Source organism: Peromyscus maniculatus, chromosome 13 (assembly GCF_049852395.1).
Source record: "Peromyscus maniculatus bairdii isolate BWxNUB_F1_BW_parent chromosome 13, HU_Pman_BW_mat_3.1, whole genome shotgun sequence".
NCBI classification, from domain to species: domain Eukaryota; kingdom Metazoa; phylum Chordata; class Mammalia; order Rodentia; family Cricetidae; genus Peromyscus; species Peromyscus maniculatus.
In genome coordinates this window covers 31,385,476-31,406,414 of record NC_134864.1, presented here as the reverse complement: position 1 = coordinate 31,406,414, position 20,939 = coordinate 31,385,476, and the positions used below count along the sequence as shown (strand labels likewise).

Sequence of the window (20,939 nt, the reverse complement as noted above, 5' to 3'; positions counted from 1 at the left end):
AACAAAGATATGCCAAGAAATGAGGAGAGGCAAGCCTCTAAGATCAAGAAGAGAAAACTAAAATTGTTTCTCCCCAACCCAACAAAAACTCAAGGAACTGAAAACATAATATAGTAATTTTTCAGAATACAAAAATAGGTAAAAGCCTATCATTTTCTAGAGAAACATCAATATAGTTACATTACAACTAATAAAATCAGCAACATAGATGGCACCACTGATTTAAAAGGGACACAAAGACAGACCTACAAATTTAACGTGATCCCTTAAACAAGAACTCCAAGATTCTAGCCAAATTCAAAATCAAAAACCACCAGTCACCCTGTGCACTCTAGTGCTCTCCTTTGCAATAGTAGAAAATGGGCTGGGTGAGGAGGGCTGTTCCAACAAAATTGGATAGATTCACTTGAAGCCTTCTGATGTTTCTACACTATAGAAAATAGTTTTGACTACTAAAAACATCTCATTCTCTTTTGATAAAGAAAATAATGTCTGTTAGGATAACTTAGAAATCATTTTGTTTCCTATGATTGAAGATTGGGTGTAAGTCTGCATCAGAGTGAGGAAATGAAAATGTTTTCAAACCAAATGCAAGGTAACAGATGTCTAAATAAACATTGTATGACTTGTATTATGCACCTAAAGCAACTTGCTTTGCTCTAGTTGCCTTTTAAGTCACAAGCACTTTTGAAAACAAGTTTATCCCCATTTTATGTGAATGTTTGTGTGTGTGTGTGTGTGTGTGTGTGTGTGTGTGTGTGTGTGTGTAAGGATGTTTTCCACGTGTGTACAGGTGATGTAACAAAGAAGAGGGTGTCAGATTCCCTGGATCTGGAGTAGCAGGTATTTATGAGCCTCCCTACTTAGGTGTTGGTATATGAACTCAGGTCTATCCAAAGAATACTAGCTGAGTGACATGCCCAGCCCACATAGTACTTTTTATCCAATAAACTGTAAGTCTTTCTCAGATTAACAACAAAAACCTAAATAAGTAAGTAAGTAAATAAATGATCCCTGGGAATCTGACGAATCAGTGTTAAGATGTTGGGTAGGGGACCACGTAGGCTGCCCATAGACCTTCCCACTCTCTGTTACCCAAGACCCAATACTTTGGGTTGCCCCTAAGGCTGTAACAGAACACCAGCTGGAGCTTCCTCTCCCCCTGTCTATGTCTCCTGTGGATTCTATAGACCATCCCCACATGCCCTTGCCTTCTTGCCTCATCTCTGTATCCCAGCCCCCAACTCAGGCAGAGAACCCCTGCTCAACTACTTACCACATCTGTGAGAAGACCAGGTAGGCTCTCCAGTCTACTACATTATCTATTACCCCAAACCTGATTTGCACAGTTGCCCTAGAGCTGGAACAGAGTACCAGAGGCAGATTCCCCTCCCCTCCAAACCTCCTGTGGATCCCTAGGATAATCCCTGCTGGCCTCCCATTCCCCTAGCCTCCAACACCAGCAAGCATTCTCCCCTGAACATACCAGCCAAGTGGGTTAGTAAAAAAGGCAACACTTAGCCAACACACACTCTGAAACTCCAGACAGCAAACAAAAACCCAGGAACAAAACTCCCGTCCAACAAAGATGAAGCCAGAAATCAGCACCTAGACCTATAATCACCGAAACCCAGATGCCTAGAAACCAGCATAGGAACATAATCCATAACAGACAAGGAAATATGTCACAACCAGAGCCCAACTATACTATCACAGTAGTTACTGCCTATGCCAACATAGCTGAAACAGAAGAAAAAGAAAAAACCAACTCCATGGAGATAACAGAGATATTTAAATAGAAAATGAATAAATTCCTTAATTCCAGAAAACACAAACAATTGGAGGAAATCAATAAATCTCTCAAAGAGAGCCAGGAAAACACAAACAGTTGGGGAACACCAATAAACTCCCAAAATAAAGCCAAGAAAAAAAAAAAAAAACAGTTAAAAGGAAACTATTAAAACTGTTCAAGACCTGAAAATGGAAATAGAAGCAGTAAAGTAAACACAAACTGCAGGAATCCTGGAAATGAAACAAGCCTGGAAGGAGTTTCAGGACTGTCTTCCCAGCACTGGGCAGCAAGGTCAGGATTAGTTGTTCAAGGCAATTCTCAAATACATTCTATGAGCAAGCTTGAGGTACAAGAAACATTGCTCTAAGCTAGTCATTCTCAACCTTCCTAATGCTGAAACCTTTTAATACAGTTTGTAATCCTGAGGTGACTAGCAACTATAATTATTCTAAATTATTTCTACTGCTATTTCATAACCGTAATTTCACACTGTAATGAATTATAATATAAACATCTGTGTTTGCTAATGGCCTTAGGCAACCTTTGTGTTAGAGTCTTTGACCCAAGGAGTTATAAACCACAGGTTAAGAAACACTGCTCTAAACTGATATAGACGAAAGAAAGAAAGAAAGAGAGAGAGAGAGAGAGAGAGAGAGAGAGAGAGAGAGAGAGAGAGAAAGGGAGAGGGAGGGAGGGAGGGAAAGAAAGAAAGAAAGAAAGAAAGAAAGAAAGAAAGAAAGAAAGAAAGAAAGAAAGAAAGAAAGAAAGAAAGAAAGAAAGAGAGAGAAAGAAAAAGAGAGAGAGAGAAAAGAAAGAAAGCAAAGAAACAAAGAGCACTTAAGAAAAAATGGAATGAAATTCTTAATGACTGGGAAATGTTGGAAAACAAATAGAGATTAGAGTAGGAACACATTTAAAGAAAACAAAATTTAAAAAGTGATAATAATTGACTTATTAAATAGATAAACGTAACTGGAAGAACACTTAGCTATACTGACTTTAAGAAAGACCAGGCCCTTTCCTGGTAGAGAGAATGCTATTAATAAGATATTGTATGACTTAGTCCCATGTAAAATGTTACCCACCAATCATGTCTGTCTTCATACACATGGAAGGAACTAATACATGCTGGCAAATTACACAGAAAACCACTTACCATGCCCCATCAGAGCCTTCTTTATGATGGAGACCCATGCAGCTCACTGCCTTAACCATCAGTCTATGATTTAGCTATTGTCTACTCTATTTCCCCAAGCAGTGTAGACAGTACACTGTTCCTCCTCTTCTGGTCTAAAGGGAGAAGCCATGCTACACACACAAATCCTTTTCCTGTTCTACAATGGACAGTCCAATATGTGACTCAAACTGATAGTTTTAGAACTCTGTGGTGCTACAGACCTGTAATCCAAGAATTTAGGGTGGTTGGTCAGAAGGATAGCAAGGGCAATGCCCTGTAAGGCTACAGACAAACTTGAAGTCCACCTCAATCAACATCAGAGACTTTGACTCAAAACCACTTTTCAAAAAGGCTGGGGAATATAGCTGTTCAAGAATACTTTTATGACACACAGGACTTAATGGTGGTTGTGACCCTACAATGGTCCCTGGAGCAGCATGTTAGAAGCATATTCTTTGATGGGGAGGGGGCTTTTGGCTGATTGTAAATCAAGGTTTTCTCTGTTATGGGAATGTAGCTTAATGGCTGATTAATCCTGGTGGACAAATATTTATATCCTAGCATCCTAATTTCTAATAGGTCTGGTTAGCCCAATACTTTTATCTTTGGGGTATTTGGGAGGCAACCCTCTCTGCTAAATTCTACTTTATGTGACTTAATGTCTCCTACAGATTGGAAAATCCTTATACTATCAGTTTTATTACCAACAATTCTACTCCTCTATAGCATAGTTTAGCAGTGGAGTGCTACTCTACACAGGAGATACTGTTTACAAGCTGAACAAAATTAACTCCAGAGAGATCCTAAACCTAAATGTTAAAAGTCAAAAGTGCAGAACTTCTGGAAGATACTTAAGAGACCAAGACTCTCCAAGTTTGGCAAGTCTGCCTTCCACAGCTACAATATAAGCACTACAGGTGCCTCAGTTTCACAAGTGAACTCAAGAACAAGGATGATTTCTAAGCACAGTCCCTTCCCAATGCCCTGCACAGATGCAAACCCAGGAATAAAGTTATTCAGAGGGTGCCATCCTGGCCCAGGGAGTTGCAAGAATGATGCAGGGCATGCAGAACCACACAGGACTCTGCCTCTGGCTGCTGGCTCCCACCCAGCCCCAGGGAGGACCAACCAAACCAGCTCTAATGGCTCAGCCGGCTGCTCCTCCCTGTCTGGAGACAGTGGCCCCTTGCTCACCAGGGTATCTGCTGAGCACCTGCACTCTCCCCACAAACATTATAAACAAAGTCCATGGTGTCCAAAGATTGCAAATAGATCCATATCTGTCACCATGCATAAAACTCAAGTCTAAGTCGTTCAAAGACCTCAACATAAATCCAGTTACACTGAACCTGATAGAAAAGAAAATAAGAAGTAGTCTTGAATGCACTGGCACAGGAGACCACTTCCTAAATATAACACCAGTAGCACAGACACTGAGAGCAACAATTAATAAATGGGACCTCTTGAAACAGAGAAGCTTTTGTAGAGCAAAGGATACGGACAATAAGACAAAACGACAGCCTACAGTATGGGAAAAGATCTTCACCAACCCCATATCTGACAGAGGGCTGATCTCCAGAATATATAAAGAATTCAAGAAACCTGACATCAGAATACCTAACAATCCAATTAAAAAAGAAAATGGGCTACAGAGCTAAACAGAGAATTCTCAACAGATTAATCTCAAATGACTGAAAGATATTTAAGGAATTGCTCAACACTCTTAGTTATCAGGGAAATGTAAATCAAAACGACTCTGAGATATCTTACACCTGTCAGAATGGCTAAGATCAAAAACACTGAAGACAGCTAATATTGGAGAGGATGTGGAGCAAGGGGAATACTCCTCCACTGTTGGTGGGAATGCAAACTTGTACAGCTACTTTGGAAGTCAGTATGGCAGTTTCTCAGAAAACTAGGAATCAATCTTCCTCAAGACCCAGCTATAACACTCTTGGACATATACCCAAGGAATGCTCAATTATACCACAAGGATACATACTCAATTATGTTCATAGCAGCATTATTTGTAAGAGCCAGAAATAGCCTAGATGCCCTTCAACTGAAGAATGGATAAAGAAAATGTGATACTTTTACACAACTGAGTATTACTCAGCAGAGAAAAACAATGACATCATGAAATTTGCAGGCAAATGGATGGAACTAGAAAAAAATCATCCTGAGTGAGGTAACTCAGACGCAAAAAGACAAACACAGTATGTACTCACTTATTAGTGGATATTATCTGTAAAGTAAAGAATAACCTGGCTACAACTCACAGACCCAGAGAGGCTAGGTAACAAAGAAGGCACAAAGGGGGATGCATGGATTTCCCTGAGAAGGGAAAATAGAAGAGATCTCTTAGGTAAACTGGGGGAAGGAGGAAGTGGAAACATGAGGGATCAGGCTGGGCAGATTGGTGAGGCTGGGCAGATTGGTGAGCAGGAAGGAGAAGGGGGTAATAAAACAGATGTCTTGATATGGGCATTTGGGGTTAGGGAGAAACCTGGTGCCAGGGAAACTCACAGGAATCCACAAGGATGACCCCAGCTAGGACTCCTAGCCATAATGGAGAGGGTACCTGAACTGGCCATCTCCTGTAATCAGATGGGTGACTACCCTAATTGTCATCAGAGAGCCTTCATCCATTAACTGATGGAAGCAGATGCAGAGATACATGATCAAGCACTGGGCTGAGCTCCAGGAATCCTGTTGAAGGGAAGGAGGAAGGACTGTATGAGTTTGGGGTAGGGGGAGGAGTGCGTGTGTAAAGGTCATCACAAGAGAACCCACAGAAACAACTAACCTGGGCTCATAGGAGCTCACATCTCTGGACCAACAACTAAGGAGCCTGCATAGGATCTGCCTAGGCCATATATATATATATATATATATATATATATATATATATATATATATATATATATATATATGTGTGTGTGTGTGTGTGTGTGTGTGTGTGTATGTGTGTGTGTGTGTGTGTGATAGTTGTGTAGCATGGTCTATTTGTGGGACTCCTAGCAGTAGAATCAGAGCCTGTCCCTAATGTATGAGCTAGCTTTTGGGAACCTATTCCCCATACTGGTTGCCTCACCAAGCCCTAATACAAAGGGAGGAGCACAGTCCTACCTCAACTTGATATGCCATGCTTTGTTGACACCCATTGGAGGTCTGACCCTTTCTGAATAGAAACTGAGGAGGAACAGATGGGAGGACGGGAGGCAGAGGGAGGGAAAGGAAGAAGAGGAGGGAGAGGAAACTGCAGTTGGGATGTTCAATAAATGAAAAAAAAAATAATTTAAAAAAAACGTAAGTGTTCATGTAGCAGACTGCTTCCGGGGACTCAAGACTCAAACAAGAACACCTGTGTGGTGAATCCATCCTGCTCAGCCACCACTTGTGTAGCTTAACCATACAAAAGCTGCGTCACGTGAGCTGTCACTCAAAGTTCCCAGGAGAAACAAATATCTCATTCCAGCCAGGCAGTGGAAAGCTGTGTCTTAAGGCCACCAAAGCCAAACCAGGCTGCTCTGGTGTATGTGCCAAGGGTGTGGGTATGGAAAGAAGGACCCCGCACTCCAGTAGTGATGGGTCCCTGCCCGAAGTCCCTGGGCCACTGTTGTCCTCCTCCCTTCTCAGACACAACCTTCAGGAACTTAAATTTCTGGATGAAGTTGCATTTGGGTGAACACTCTACACCAAAAAAAAAATGTCCAATGTAAATCGTAAGATCTACCTTAAGATGTAAAAGGAAAAAGAATGTAAGGGGAAAGTTATGGTGAGTGAGTTCCTGCCATTTCTATGACCCTATTCTGAACTGTAAAGTGTCTTAGTTGGTAAAAATAAATAAATAAAAAAATAAAAGGTTAATAATTGAGCTGAATTTAGTATACTATGAATAAATGGAAATATTACAGAAAAAATATGGGTCCCCCTTTTGTGTGTGTGTGTGTGTGTGTATGCTCAAATTCACTATATCCACTGGTCTATGCAGTTGCTAACACCAGTTAGAAACTTCTCTAGTGCCAGACATCAGCAAGATGTCTTTGCCACAGGACAAAGTTGGCAATTTAAGATGGGTACAAATGATTTTACCATCCATTGGTATAGGCAGGTGACAGGGAATTCCTTAAACTTTAAAAAAATACAGAGTACATATACTAGCAAATAATCCCTCTAGTATGAAGATTCCACATGATGCCAAATTGAGAGTTCCTCCTTCTTTGAAACTCTGTCGAGCTGCAGATTACAAATACCTACATTAAACCAGTTTTATTTAAAATTCCATTTTCTAGGTTCCATCTCCTACCTGCTATGATTCAGACTAACTCAGATGTTGTTGAGTAAGCTGTAGCAAGCTCTTGCAATCCTGACAAGCAGCCAAATTTGATTACCATTACTCACTCCACTGTAGCCAAAGTTTCTCCAGTCCCACCCAGCCCCATGGTCACGTAGCTGCTTATAAAATGATCACCCAGAGGCTTATATTAATTACAAACTGTACGGCCAGTGGCTTAAGTTTCTTGCTAGCTAGCTCTATCATCTTAAATTGAGCCATTTCTATTCATCTATGTTTTGCCACATGGCTGTGGCGTTACCAGTCTGCTGGCATGTTGTTCCTTGGGCGGTAGGCTTGTGTCTCTCCCGCCTCTGCCTTTCTTCTTCCTGTCTCTCTCTTGGATTTCCCACCTAGCTATAACCTGACTTGCCATAGGCCAGAGCAGCTTCTTTATTAATCAGTCATAGCAACACATATTCACAGCATACAGAAAGACCATCCCACAGCACTCCACACTTGTTGAGATTTTGTTTTTAAATCCCCCATATCAACCCCACAGACACAAATGTGTGAATGGCACAATGGATGTGAAAAAAATGCACTCAGTCTCTGAAGCCTCTGCTATATAGCTCTCATTGGCTCAACCACTTTCCTTTCTAACTCTATAAGAAGCAGTAAACCCAGCTCTTTGGATCCGACACTAACTTTTAACTATTCAGAGGAATACTCATGAGCTGGGAAGAAACTGCCATGAATCAATGGCCAACTTGGGCTCGATAACAAAACAACAATAACAAAATTACATTCAGGATAGTAAGAGCAGGCCTAAGAATTTCAAGTCACTGAAAAATTCTTTAATCTCAGAGTGGCATGAGCTGCACAACACTTTAAGTAGATCACTCTGGTTCCTGTATGGGAAATAACTATGTAACAAAAAGGGGGGAGGGGACCCAAGGGGCTCTTACAGAATCACTATAGGAGGTGGCAATGAGATGAAAACCATTTCTTCTAGGTACTAGTAAGCATTTGACCTGAAGTACAATCCAAGGGCAGAAATGAAGGTTTATGTACAGTGAAGATTCTAGTTCAACAGTAGTGAACTAAAGATGTTGAATGATTTTACCAGTAGACCAGGACAAGCAATAAAATGATTTCAAAGGTGGCTAGGTGAGCAGATGAGAGTGAAAAGGGACTTTGCAAACAGCAGTTGCAACAGAAACCCTTAAAGGAGACTGGATATATAAACTAGAAATATCAGGCCTGTAATGATTGAGAATTAGTGTCACACCACTTGTTGTAGTTTCTCAAAGGTACCAGCTTAGTGTCATCCTCACTCTGGCATCAGTCAAATGATATTCTACCCAAACATCACACTGCATACACACACACAAGAAGAGTTAGGTTCTAGGCAAATACAACAATCATAACTTTCCTGTGACTTATAGAGCAGAAGCCCTTAAGTACATTACGCTAATACTTTTTTAACCTAGTTAAATAGAAATTAGTTTCAGATTGTCTTAAACAGTCAAAGTAGACCATCCAAATGTTTGTATTACAAAATAGAAATTCAATAAAATCACTCACTGGCAAATTCTCTAAAAATAAAGCAGAATTGTAAAAATAATGACTTGACAAAAACCTATAAAACAAATGACTTGTTATAATTGTTCAAATATCAAAACTGACAAGCACATATGCTTAGACCATGTGTGTGCCTATGTGTTTTCTAAATTAAGAAAAAGTACCAGAATTGAAACATTAAGGCACTAAGACTGCAGATTGTGGATATGGTTCCTGTACTTCAAAGCTATGGGCAGGATGGGATCAAAATTCAAGGCCAGCATGGGCCACTGTTTCAAAAAGATGAAAAAATAAAAGCATTACTGAGCAGCTGGGGAGAAAGCTCAGAGGGTAGAGGTGCTTGCTGCCAAGACTGCCCTGAGTTTGATTCCCAGGCACCACATGATAGGAGGGAGAAATAACTTCTGACCTCTACACATGCCCCCTACACACAAATATGAAACTGCAATTGTTAAAAAAGGAAAGAAGTAGTATATCATGAATCTTAAAAGTTCTTATTAATAAAATCAAACCCGAGGCCAGTTATTGGGGTCAATGCTGGTAGATCAGAGAGACTAAAGGCCACAGCTAACCTCACCTGGACAACTTCTCAGCTGATCTTGTTTCCTCAGACTGGAAGCCTCTGTGTCCTCATATTCGAATGGTTCTCAGCTGAACTGTGCTGCTCAAAACCTAAAAGCTTAACCAGCCAAATGCTTAACCAGCCAAATGCTTCTAGTTTCTGGTCCTCATGCCTTATATATCTTTCTGCTTTCTACCACCACTCCCTGGGATTAAAGGCTCGATTTCTGGGATTAAAGGCATGATGAGTCACCATGCCTGATAAAATAAGATATGAGATAGATCATTGAATCTACTCTGACAAAAAAGATAAAGAAATAATAGGATAAATAGGTAGATCACTGAATCTACACTGAAGAAAAAGTGGAAGATATAAAAATGACAAAAGGTAGACTACTGAATGTATTATGAAAAGAAAAAAGAGAGAATATGGATATGATAAGATAAAAAGGGAGATTATGGAATCTACTTTTAAAAAGGAACTACTTGTTTTAAATAAGATAAGTAATGAAAATTTTTTGGTCTGAGTTTATCAGATGTTACTGGACTGGACATTGTTAATATATATAAAATGGAGTTTTTATCTGAATCTGTCAAATGTTAATGGACTAGACATCGTTAATGTAATCTTGACTGTGTATATTGTATATACTTACTGGATAATTTTTCTTGTATTAGTTATAAGCTTTTTTAAATTTTAGACAAAAAGAGAAGAAATGTGGTATTGTATTCCCCCAAGTATTGTGCATGTTAATAAACTCATGTGGGGTCAGAGACAGAGCAGCCACAATATTAAACATAAAGGATAGGCAGTGGTAGCACACGCCTTTAATCCTAGCATTCCAGAGGCAGAAATCCATGTGTTCAAGGATACAGACAGGCATGGTGACTCATCACGCCTTTAATCCCAGAAAGCAAGTCTTTAATCCCAGGGAGTGGTGGTAGAAAAGAGAAAGGTGTATAAGGCTTCAGGACCAGAAACTAGAGGCATTTGGCCTGGTTAAGCATTTGGCCTGGTTAAGCATTCAGGCTTTTGAGCAGCAATTCAGCTGAGACCTATTCTGGATGAGGACTCAGAAGCTTCCAGTCTGAGGAAACAGGACCAGCTGAGGATCCGGCGAGGTGAGGTAGCTGTGGCTTATTCTGTCTCTCTGATCTTCCAGTGTTCACCCCAATAACTGGCCCCGGGTTTGATTTTATTAATAAGAACTTTTAAGATTCATGCTACAAAGTAGGGACACTGAGGCAAGGGGATACTCGGTAAAGCTACTACAATAAAACCGTGTCAACAGAAACCAAAACAAAAAAATCAGACTACTTATATTTCAGCCTCACTCTGTTGATGACAAAATATTTACTGTGATTTTTTAACTCAAATGTGAAGATTTAATGAATATAATTCTCTGTGTTGTTTTAAAGCATGATTTTTTAAAGAAAGAAAAATATTTCTGTTTTCACTAGACCAAAAATACTTATTAGTCAATCAAATTATTGAAATATAATTATTAGTATATTAAATTCTGTACCAAATTTTCAACAACTTTTGTTAAAATGTAATAAAGAAGCTTTATCATAAGAAGGGCAAGGGTTGAAACATCTCTTTAAATAGCAAACACTAGCATGTAACAACTTGGTCTAGAACTACACATGTATACCATACTATAATGTCCACTGTCCTAAATTTGACATAGGTAAAAACTTACCACGGAGGAAAGTTTAATGAAGGTATTATGAGTATCAAAGCCAAGTTTTAAACTAATTTATCCCATAGTAAACACTACCAAATAAGTTTTCAGTTTGTCTCACTTCTGAGTTTAGAACTTAGCACCATAGAGAGAATTTCCAGACTCCCCTACCAATAGTTTTCCATTTTATTTCCTTCTTTGTAAAATTGTAACAATAAATATGCTACTTACCAATGTCAACATGAGGGTCAATTGTATCTCAGCAGTTTCTATTGTTAAATCAAAACACTCTTTAAATGTACCTCAATGAGCATAAGACCACACTGAATATCATCTATTAAAAAAGACTCAGATACAATTAAATTATATCTAGAAAACTTAAATTATTTCCAATGATCAGTGATGAATAATTCTCCAAGATGCTAGTGTATTATGCAAAAGTTTTCAGTACCTTTTGATGTGTGAGGTGTCTCTTTAGACTTCACCAGCTAAGTTTGTATCATCCATAAGGCTTTTCAACATTTTGACAGAATTTCAGATTTTCCGATGAGGCATGCTCAACATACCCACTGAATATATTAGAAGATGAGAACACATTTCCAGAATGGATGGGATTAAAAAAAAAAATCATATATGAAGAAACTTGAAAGCTTTAGACACAATACTTACTCTTTAAAACATGAAGTTTCCCTATCTCCTAAAAACAATTTTAAGTGTTGAAATATGTAATTTATTGAAGTTCCACAAATTCAGGAACTCATATTTAACTCAAACATTGCTCAACATTAAAAAAATGGCATCTACCACATACTCCAAAAACACTTATTTACACTTAATTCCTGGAGGATGAGAATCGATATTCCAAGACGGAAGTTCTGTGATTCATGGGATCCCTACAGAGACACCACAGCTTTCTTTCCTATGCTATTTGTACCATTCTTAAGTTTCTTGTTTAAGTTTTCAAAAATTGTAAGGATCCTCTCAAGACTTTCTTTTCTTTTCTGTTTGAACACAATGAAAATAAAAATAGGTCCAGAAAATGTGGATCATTCCTCTAATCCCATAACTCAATATACTGGGACAGTAGGGTAGTCACATAGTTAGACCCTGTCCCCAAGAAAGACAAAGAAAAAGTAGACATTACATGTACATGTATAATGAACTTCAAAGATATATGAGCTCTAGAATAAAGTGATTATATGAGAATCAGGTGGGTCTCTGAGGATTTGGGCCAGCCTAGTCTACAATATCAAGATCCATTCCAGCCAGTTCTATACTAAAAACCAAATTCTAAATTAAAAAAAAAAAAAAAAAGATTATTTTTTGGTATGTCTCATTTCTGTTGTAAAGAATTATGAAGTAATGGAGTTTTGGTATCTGTTATATTCCAGGAGAAGACGGATACATGGTGGAAGTGAATTACAAAGTGAGGTGTAATTTAACAAATGACTAAGTTTGAAAAATGACTAATAAACTACTTGCAAACAGAAGTAATCAACAAGGATACACATGAAAAGGAAACAAAAGCCAACAAGCACTTATGAGTCCACTTAAGAAGGAAAATAAAAACGTTTAAAAATTACAAAAATATAAGCAGCTAAACCACCACCGGGCCCAAGTGTACAGCTCCTTTCCCAGGACAGGAAAACATGTCCAAGATCTCCAGCCCAACCCTCAAACAGAGACATGTTTTTGACTCAGGTACCCTACATAATAATGAACCTGAAGATGACTTGCTACAAATGGCTAGGAAGCCATTCAGGACATTTCCACTGGTCTTTCTTTCAACATGCCACAATGACAATCAATGGATTATGAGATTACTAGGGATATTGAGACCCTGGGAGGACATACAGAGAGAGTTCAACATTTATCAGCTGTACTCAAAGCAGACACCATTGCCTATACCCGTAAAGTTACCGAGTTTAAAAAATGCTCTTTATTTGGTGTGACTGGTAGGATATTTAGACTTGACTATCCTTGCTTCCCACATGGAACTTATTCCACTGGATAAAGGCAAGCACTTGGCATTTTGCATACATCGTGTTGGTTATTTTAGCATATAATTCCTTTGAGGAAGAATAATGATAACAAGCACCAGAGACTATTATCACACCAGAAGGAACAAACCGACTATGCATGATTCTGGCACATACATCTGTGCAAACTGACCGAAGAAACTTCTTCAGGAAATGTTCCATCTCCATGATGACACCTCAGGCCTGGAATACTGTATTCCAGATTCTTGGTTCATTCAGCCCCATGAGGTCATTGCCGTTTCTGCCAAAACACAGGGTCTATAGACATTGATCATACATGAGGGATGCATGGCTCCAGAGACTCAACAGACTTCCTGATGCTTTATTTATCATTTGCTTTTTTCCAAAATGTTAACATACAGAAACCTGAGAAACAACAATGGAAGCTAATTATGAAGATTACTGGACTCTTTGTTTTGTTTTGTTTTGTTTTGTTTTTCATTAATAAAAGAAGAAATACCTCTCCCATGGCCATGAAGCACATTCTCCCACTTGACACTGATCAGGTTTGGGTGATGCCATACAATGATTGGCTTAGCTCAAAGTTCAACAGCTCCAACCCTACTATGACCCCACTTGCAACATTTTGTTTGAAAGTGATTGCATTTCCTTTTATTTCTGAATGTGTTTTCAACTTGGTGCATACCAAACCTGGAGAAAATATAAATTTGGGAAAATATGTATATGCCACAGGGATCACAACAATTTCCTGTGATCTATACTATTTCAACCATTTTGCTTAATAACTGTATATTCTAGTGCCTAAGATTTATTTTCCTGCATTTATTTGCCTATGAGTAATTTGAGTATATAATGTATATTTTCCTTTCCTTTTGTGGTCTGAATTTGAAAATTGCTGTGAAATTGTTAATAATTCCTATATGTGGTCCCCATCACTGTGTATGCCTCAAAGGACTAGGTGATGGAATGTAATAAACATGGGGAGAAGGCTTTTGATTTTGCTTTTTATTTTATTAAAAGTTTTTTATTTATTTTACATACTGACCACAGTTTCCCCTCTCTCTTCTCCTCCTGTTCTCTCCTCCCACCTCCCATCTATCCCCCATCCACTCCTCCTCCATCTCCATTCAGAAAAAGGCAGGCCTCCCATGGGAGTCAACACAGAATGGTACATCAAGTTAAGGTAAGACCAAGCTCCTCCCCCTGCATCAAGGCTGGACAAGGCAACCTAGGATGGGGAATAGGTTCCAAAAAACCCAGCTCAAGTGCCAGGGAAATGTCCTGATCTCACTGCTAGGAGCCCTACAAATACACCAAGCTATGCAGCTATCACACACATGCAGAGAGAGGGCCCAGACCATGCAGGTTCCCTAGCAGTAAGTTCAGAGTCTGAGTTCCCATGAGCCCAGGACAGCTGTCTCTGTGGGTTCCCCTATCATGACCTTGATCCCCCTGGCTCCTCTTCCCTATCTTCAACAGGACTCCCAGAGCTCCACCCAGTGCTTGGCCATGGATCTCTGCATCTGCTTCTATCAGTTACTGGATGAATGCTCTCTGATGACAATTAGGGTTGTCACCAATCTGATTATAGGAGATGGCCAGTTCAGGCACCCTCTCCACTATTGCTAGGAGTCTTAGCTGGGGTCATCCTTGTAGATTCCTGTGAATTTTCCTGGCACCAGGTTCCTCCCTGGTCACAAAATGCCGCCCCCTCATCAAGATATCTCCTTCTATCCACCCCCAACTTGCTCAACATGATCCCTCATTTTCCCACTCCCCCATTACCCTCAGCACCCCCAGTTTATGCAGGAGATCTCTTCTACTATACCCAGCAAAACTTTCAATCACCACAGATGCAGAAAACAAGATATTTCATGACAAAACAAGATTTAAACAATACCTATCAACAAATCCAGCCCTACAGAAAGTATTAGAAAGAAAACTCCAACCCAAGAAAGTTAGTTGCACCCATGAAAACACGAGCAATAGATAATCCCAAACCAGGAAACCCAAAGAAAGAAAATATACACACACACAAAAACACCACCACCACCACCACCACCACCACCACCACCACCACTACCACCACCAAAACCAAAAAATAACAAGAATTAACAATCACTGGGCATTAATATTTCTTAATATCAATAGACTCAATTTGCCAATAAAAAGACACAGATTAACAGAACAGATACAAAAATAGGATCCATCCTTTTGCTGCATATAAGAAACACACCTCAACAGCAAAGACAGACATTACCTCAGAGTAAAGAGTTGGGAAAAGATTTTCAATCAAATGGACCTAAGAAGCAAGCCAGTGTAGCTATCCTAATAGCTAACAAAATAGACTTCAAACTAAAATTAATCAAAAGAGATGGAGAAGGATATTTCATATCCATCAAAGGAAAAATCCATCTAGATGAAGTGTAAATTCTCAACATCTATGCCCAAATACAAGGGCACCCAACATTTCTAAAAGAAACATTACTAAAACTTAATCACATATCAAACCCCACACATTAACAGTGGAAAACTTCAACACCCTACTCTCACAAATGGACAAATCTGCCAGACAGAAACTTAATACAGAAACAAAGAACTAACAGATATTATGACTCAAATGGACTTAATAGACATCTACAGAACATTTCACACAGATATCAAAGAATATACCTTCTTCTTAGCACCTCATGGAACCTTCTCTAAAATTGACCACATACTCAGTCACAAAGCAAATCTCAACAGATACAAAAGAATTAGAATAACCCCCTGTATGTTATCAGATCATCATGGGTAAAAGTTAAAGTTCAACAACAACACAAACTACAGAAAGCCTAAAAACTCATGGAAACTGAACAACTCTCAACTGAATTACCACTAGGTCAAGGAAAAAAAATAAAGAGAAAAAATTAAAGATTTCTAGAATTCAATGAAGGGTCTATGGGAGGGCTTGGAGGCAGGAAAGAGTGGAAATGATGAAATTATAATCCCCAAAAATTATGTTAAAAAGTTGAAACAGGCTTTATGGCCTTGTCCTCCAGAGACTAGAGATTTGTATTAGAGCACACCAAATGCCCATGCCATTCTCTGGGGCTGTAGATCTTAAACCTGGAAAACACAGTCATATTAGGCAGGGTGACAACATTTTAGCCAGTTCTTCTATTTAGGTTGAACTGGTGAAACTACAGTAATTTGGTTTCATGACAAGTTCAGTTCTTTATCCAGATTCTTGATTTCCCCGGTCTGTGGACCCAAGCAATGGCCAGCCAGGATATTTATGGAACATCTAACACTGATTACCTCACTACTCATTGCTAATATCAACTACTGGCAAAGCACAAAAGTTTCCACTCTCCTTCTTGCCCATCCCTTTCTGTGCTGTGACTACACCTGTTTTATAGTTGGTCAGTTACACAGGTCTCATTTCATTTGTAAATTCACAATAAAATCTAGAGAAGTTGAAGGGTACTCATTCACTGGTCTGTTTTTCCTTCCCACAGACCAGTCAAGGCCCAGCCTGGAAGGAGTTGCAGAACTATCTTTCCAGCACTGGGCAGCAGAGGCAGGATTAGGTTTTCAAAGCAATTCTCAATTACATAGTGTGAGGTAAGCCTGAGCTACAGGAAACATTGATCTAAACCAGTGGTTCTCATCCTTCCTAATGCAGTGACTCTTTAATACAGTTCCTCATGATGTGGTGACCCTCCCCCCCACACACACATACACACATACCATGAAACTATTTTGACTGCTACTTCACAACTATAATTTTGCTGTTATGAATTGTAATAGAAATATCCGTGGTTTCCTATGATCTTAGACTTGTCCTGTGATAGGGTCATTTGATCCCCCAAAGGTAGCTGTGACCCCCAAGTTGAGAACCACTGCTCTAAATTGATATAAATCAATAAACAGCACTTAAGGAAAAAAATGGAATAAAATTCTTAAACTGGGAAACACTGGAAAATAGAAACAAAAAGAGACTAGGGCAGTAATGCATTTAAAGAAAATGAAATTTAAACAATGATACCAATAATTGACTTTTTCAAATGACAAAAAAATAATTGGAAGAACACTTAGCTGTATAGACTTTGAAACGGAGTAGGCACTTCCTTGGTATGAGAATGCCATTAATAAGAGACTGTACGACTTTGTCCCATGTAAAACGTTAGCCACTGAGTGCTGTAAGCTGACACATGGAGCAATGGCCTGTGTCTCAAACCTCTCAACTGACTTAACTGTGTCAACAAGATTGCACATACCTGCATAGGAGAGTTTGCTAATTGGAAACTGAATACCTAGTAGTTCAAGCTATCCTCCCTATACTGTACACCCACCAATTCCATCTGTCTTCATTCACATGGAAGGAATTAATGCATGATGGAAAATTACACAGAAAGTCACTCACAGTGCCCCCATCAGGTCCTCCTTTGTAATGGAGACCCCTGCAACTCACTGCCTTAACCTCCAGTCTGTGATCTAGCTATTGTCTAGTCTGTTTCTCCCTGCAGTGTACCCAGCACGATGTTCCTTATCTGGTCTGAAAGGAGAAGCCATGCTCTGCACACAAATCCTTTTCCTGTTACCTCAAAGTACAGCCCACTATGTGATGCAAACTGATAACTTTAGAACTCTTTAGTGCTACAGACCTGTAGTCCAAGAATTTAGGATGGCTAGTCAGAAGAAGAGCAAGGGCAATGACCTGTGGGGCTCCAGACAGTGTTTAAGAACACCTCAATCGACATCGCAGACCTTGACTCAAAACCACTGCGCAAAAAGGCTGGAGATGCAGCTGTTCTGGAACTAATATGCCTTCATGGCAGACTACTGTTTGAATCTTAAATGGTCTTTTAATAAAAAAAAAATAAAATAAAATAAAATAAATTAAAAAAAAAAAAAACCCAGAGCCGGATATTAGAGTGAAAGCTGAAAGATCAGAGAAGCAAAACACTAGTTCTTACCTCTATGAAATCCTCAGCCTAAAGAGAGTGAGGTCCTGTTTTCTCACTCCTTAAATACCTTTCTCTGCCCTGCCATATTACTTCCTGGGATTAAAGGCAAGTGTGCTTCCCAAGCAAAAGCATGAGATCTCGAGTGCTGGGATTAAAGGTGTGTGCCACCACACCTGGCTCTGTTTCTCTCTGATACTGGATCAATCTCATGTAGCCCAGTGTAGCCTTGAACTCACAGAGATCCAGAGAGATCTCTGCCTCCCGAGTGCTAGGATTGTATGCCACCACTGCCTGACCTCTATGTCTCATCTAGTGGCTGGCTCTGTCCTCTGAGCCTCAGGTAAGTTTATTAGGGTACACATATATCACCACAGCAGGCCAGGACTTAATATTGGTTGTGACCCTGTAATTGCCCCTTGAGCAGCATGACAGAGACCTTTGATGGGGAGGTGGGCCTTTTGGCTGGTTGTAATCAAGGTTGTCTCATTTGTTATGGGAATGTAACTTAATGGCTGATTAATCCTGGTGAACAAACATTTACATCTTATCATACCAATCTCCAACAGGCATGATTAGCATATTACTTATCTTTGGGGTATTTGGGATGCAGCCCTCTCTTACCTAAATCCTACATTGTGTGACTTAATGTCTCATAAGAATTGATAAATCCTTATACCATCAATTCTACTCTTCTATATCACAGTTTAGTAGTGGCGTGCTACTTCACACAGGAAATACTGTTTACGACCTCCACAGAATTAACTCCAGATGGATCCTCAACCTAAACGTTAAATGTTCAAACTGCAGAACTTCTGGAAGATGCTAGAGAGACCAGTACTCTCCAAGTCTGGCAAATTTGGTGATGTTTCTCCACCTGTGGCAATATATGCACTACAGACACCAGCATTTCACAGTGATGTCAACAACAAGGATATTTCTAAGTACAGTTCTGCTCTCAATGCTCTGCGCAGACACAGTCCAGGGAGTGAAGTTGTTCAGTGGCTGTCGGCCTGGCCGAGGGAGTTGCAGGGATCACACAGGACCATGCTGGACTGGGCAGGACCAGACTGCAACAAGCCTGAACTCTGTCTGGCCACTGGCTCGCACCCACACCCACCGGCTTTGGAGCCTCGGCCGGTCGCTCCACCTAGTCTGCGGACAGCGGCCCCTCACTCAGCAAGACCCGACACTCCTCCCCGCAGGAGGACAGCAGCCCCTCGCTCACCATGGCCAGCCACTCCTCCCTGCCCGTGGAAATCAACGCCTGGCTCACCATGGTGCAGCTGCTGAGCCGATCCGTGTTCTCCCCAGAACCCAAAGCACAGCACAGGCAACAACTTCCGACTTCCTCAGAAGAGCTAAGACATTAGCCTGGATCCCGGAAGAACCCTCCCATCTGCCTGGCGGGTCCGCTGGAGGCTCTGATTGGCTAATGAGGTCTGAGTGACAGACCAGGTGAGCAGAAGGGACACAGCATAGTGGTTCCCAGCCCTGGCTTCCAATCTAAGAGCAAACCTATCCCACATTGGCTGGACATTTGTGCCAAATTCAACAGCAAGTCTCTTGTTAATGTAGATCAACGGGTTCAGTTTTAGAGGAAGTATACAAATTCAGAAGGAGGCTAATCAGCCAATGTTCCATAAGAGGAACACAGGGTAGCTCAAGAATATTATAAACAAAATCCACAGTGGCATTGGGACTGATGACAGCCCCTTCTGTGGAAAGTGATGAGTTCTCAGGATCTGAAGCAACACTTTCCCAAAGGCCCCAGCCCCAGACCATTACAAGCTCTCCCAAGCACATTCCTAGTATTAGAGATAGAGCTGTTTTTGCTCTATACATCAGGGCCTTTGAGAAACCTCCCAAAACCTAGGCAGGTTGACAGACTCAGAGAGGCCTAGTTTCAAGTATCTTCTAGAAGTTCTGCACTTTGCATTTGACATTCAGATGTAAAATCCATTTGGAGTTAATTTGTGGAGGTTGTAAATGGCATCTTGTGTACTGGATAGCACTCTACTATAAGCTGTGATGTAGAGGAGTAGAATCGGTGCTATAAATGATTTACCACTGCTTAGGAGATACCAATTCACACAAAGTAGACTTTAGCTAAAAGAGGGCTGCCTCTAAAACACCAAATAATAATAATAATAATAACAGGCCTGCTAGAGATTAGAACGTTGGGATGTAAATGTTTTTTCCACCTTTTATGTTTACTGGTATTGACCACATTCCTGTAGTAAGAACAGCTAATGGGATGCTCATCCATGCAGAGGACAAAGAGACCTTCTGTGTAAAAATCTCATTATAGTAAGCTGAGGAATCATAGTTTTAAGAGGGATTTCTTAGTTGCATTCATGATGTTTTGTTATGTACTTGCTGTTTTTGGTATTGACTATGCATGTTAAAATCCAAAAGCATGGTTAGAGTAGTGATGCTATGTATTTATTATATGAAGACTGTCCTGTGTTTTCTCTAAGGTTTAGTTTAATAGACTGTACCTAGGAAATATTAAATTATTACATTATCTTATACGCAGTTTTTATTCAGTTGTCTTTTATTTAATTGCTACTCAGCACTATCTTAAGACAAATAATTGGTACCTTCCTAGGATCAGCTATGCCTGCTTACAAAGGATGCCCACCACCAGGTTTGCTGACTGTTGATATTCCATAATATAAGAAGGCATCTGTTGTGTGAATCTTTGATGAATCTTTGCATCTTTAATTAAAAAAAAAAAACAGAGCCAGATATCAGGGTGAAAGCTGAAAGATCAGGGAAGCAGAGCAAGCCACAGCCAACCTCACTTCACCAACTCCACAAATCCTCTGACTGAAAGCCTCTGAGTCCTTATCTGAAAAGATCTCATCTAGACTGCTTTAGTTCCTGTTTCCTCACACCTTGTATATCTTTCT

The 20,939-nt window shown here is 40.0% G+C and overlaps 1 protein-coding gene and 1 long non-coding RNA gene across 12 annotated transcripts in view; one reads left to right on the top strand and one right to left on the bottom strand.

The window, feature by feature from the left end:
- The window catches only part of LOC102903543 (uncharacterized), a 125,460-nt gene that overhangs the window by 6,960 nt on the left and 97,561 nt on the right, over window positions 1–20,939 (bottom strand). Inside the window, exons 1-2 of one of the 7 annotated variants that reach the window (XM_076549920.1) lie at window positions 19,301–19,358; window positions 13,248–13,355 (exon numbers count right to left, since the gene is read on the bottom strand). The exons of 3 other annotated variants lie outside the window; for them this stretch is intronic. Coding sequence is in view for 2 of the 4 variants with exons in the window: in XM_076549913.1 (XP_076406028.1) it covers window positions 19,253–19,303 (51 nt within the window). In the remaining 2 variants the exon portion in view is untranslated. Of the gene's footprint in view, window positions 1–13,247; window positions 13,356–19,252; window positions 19,425–20,939 lie in introns of those variants that run through there. 3 more of the 7 variants (XM_076549914.1, XM_076549913.1, XM_076549915.1) reach the window with 3 other exon arrangements.
- The window catches only part of LOC121822026 (uncharacterized), a 74,081-nt gene that overhangs the window by 19,399 nt on the left and 33,743 nt on the right, over window positions 1–20,939 (top strand). Inside the window, exons 3-4 of one of the 5 annotated variants that reach the window (XR_006062951.2) lie at window positions 12,467–13,710; window positions 14,207–14,258. This is a non-coding gene — a long non-coding RNA (uncharacterized LOC121822026). Of the gene's footprint in view, window positions 1–12,466; window positions 14,179–14,206; window positions 14,259–16,575; window positions 16,683–18,730; window positions 20,561–20,939 lie in introns of those variants that run through there. The other 4 variants (XR_013044047.1, XR_013044046.1, XR_013044045.1 and 1 more) reach the window with 4 other exon arrangements.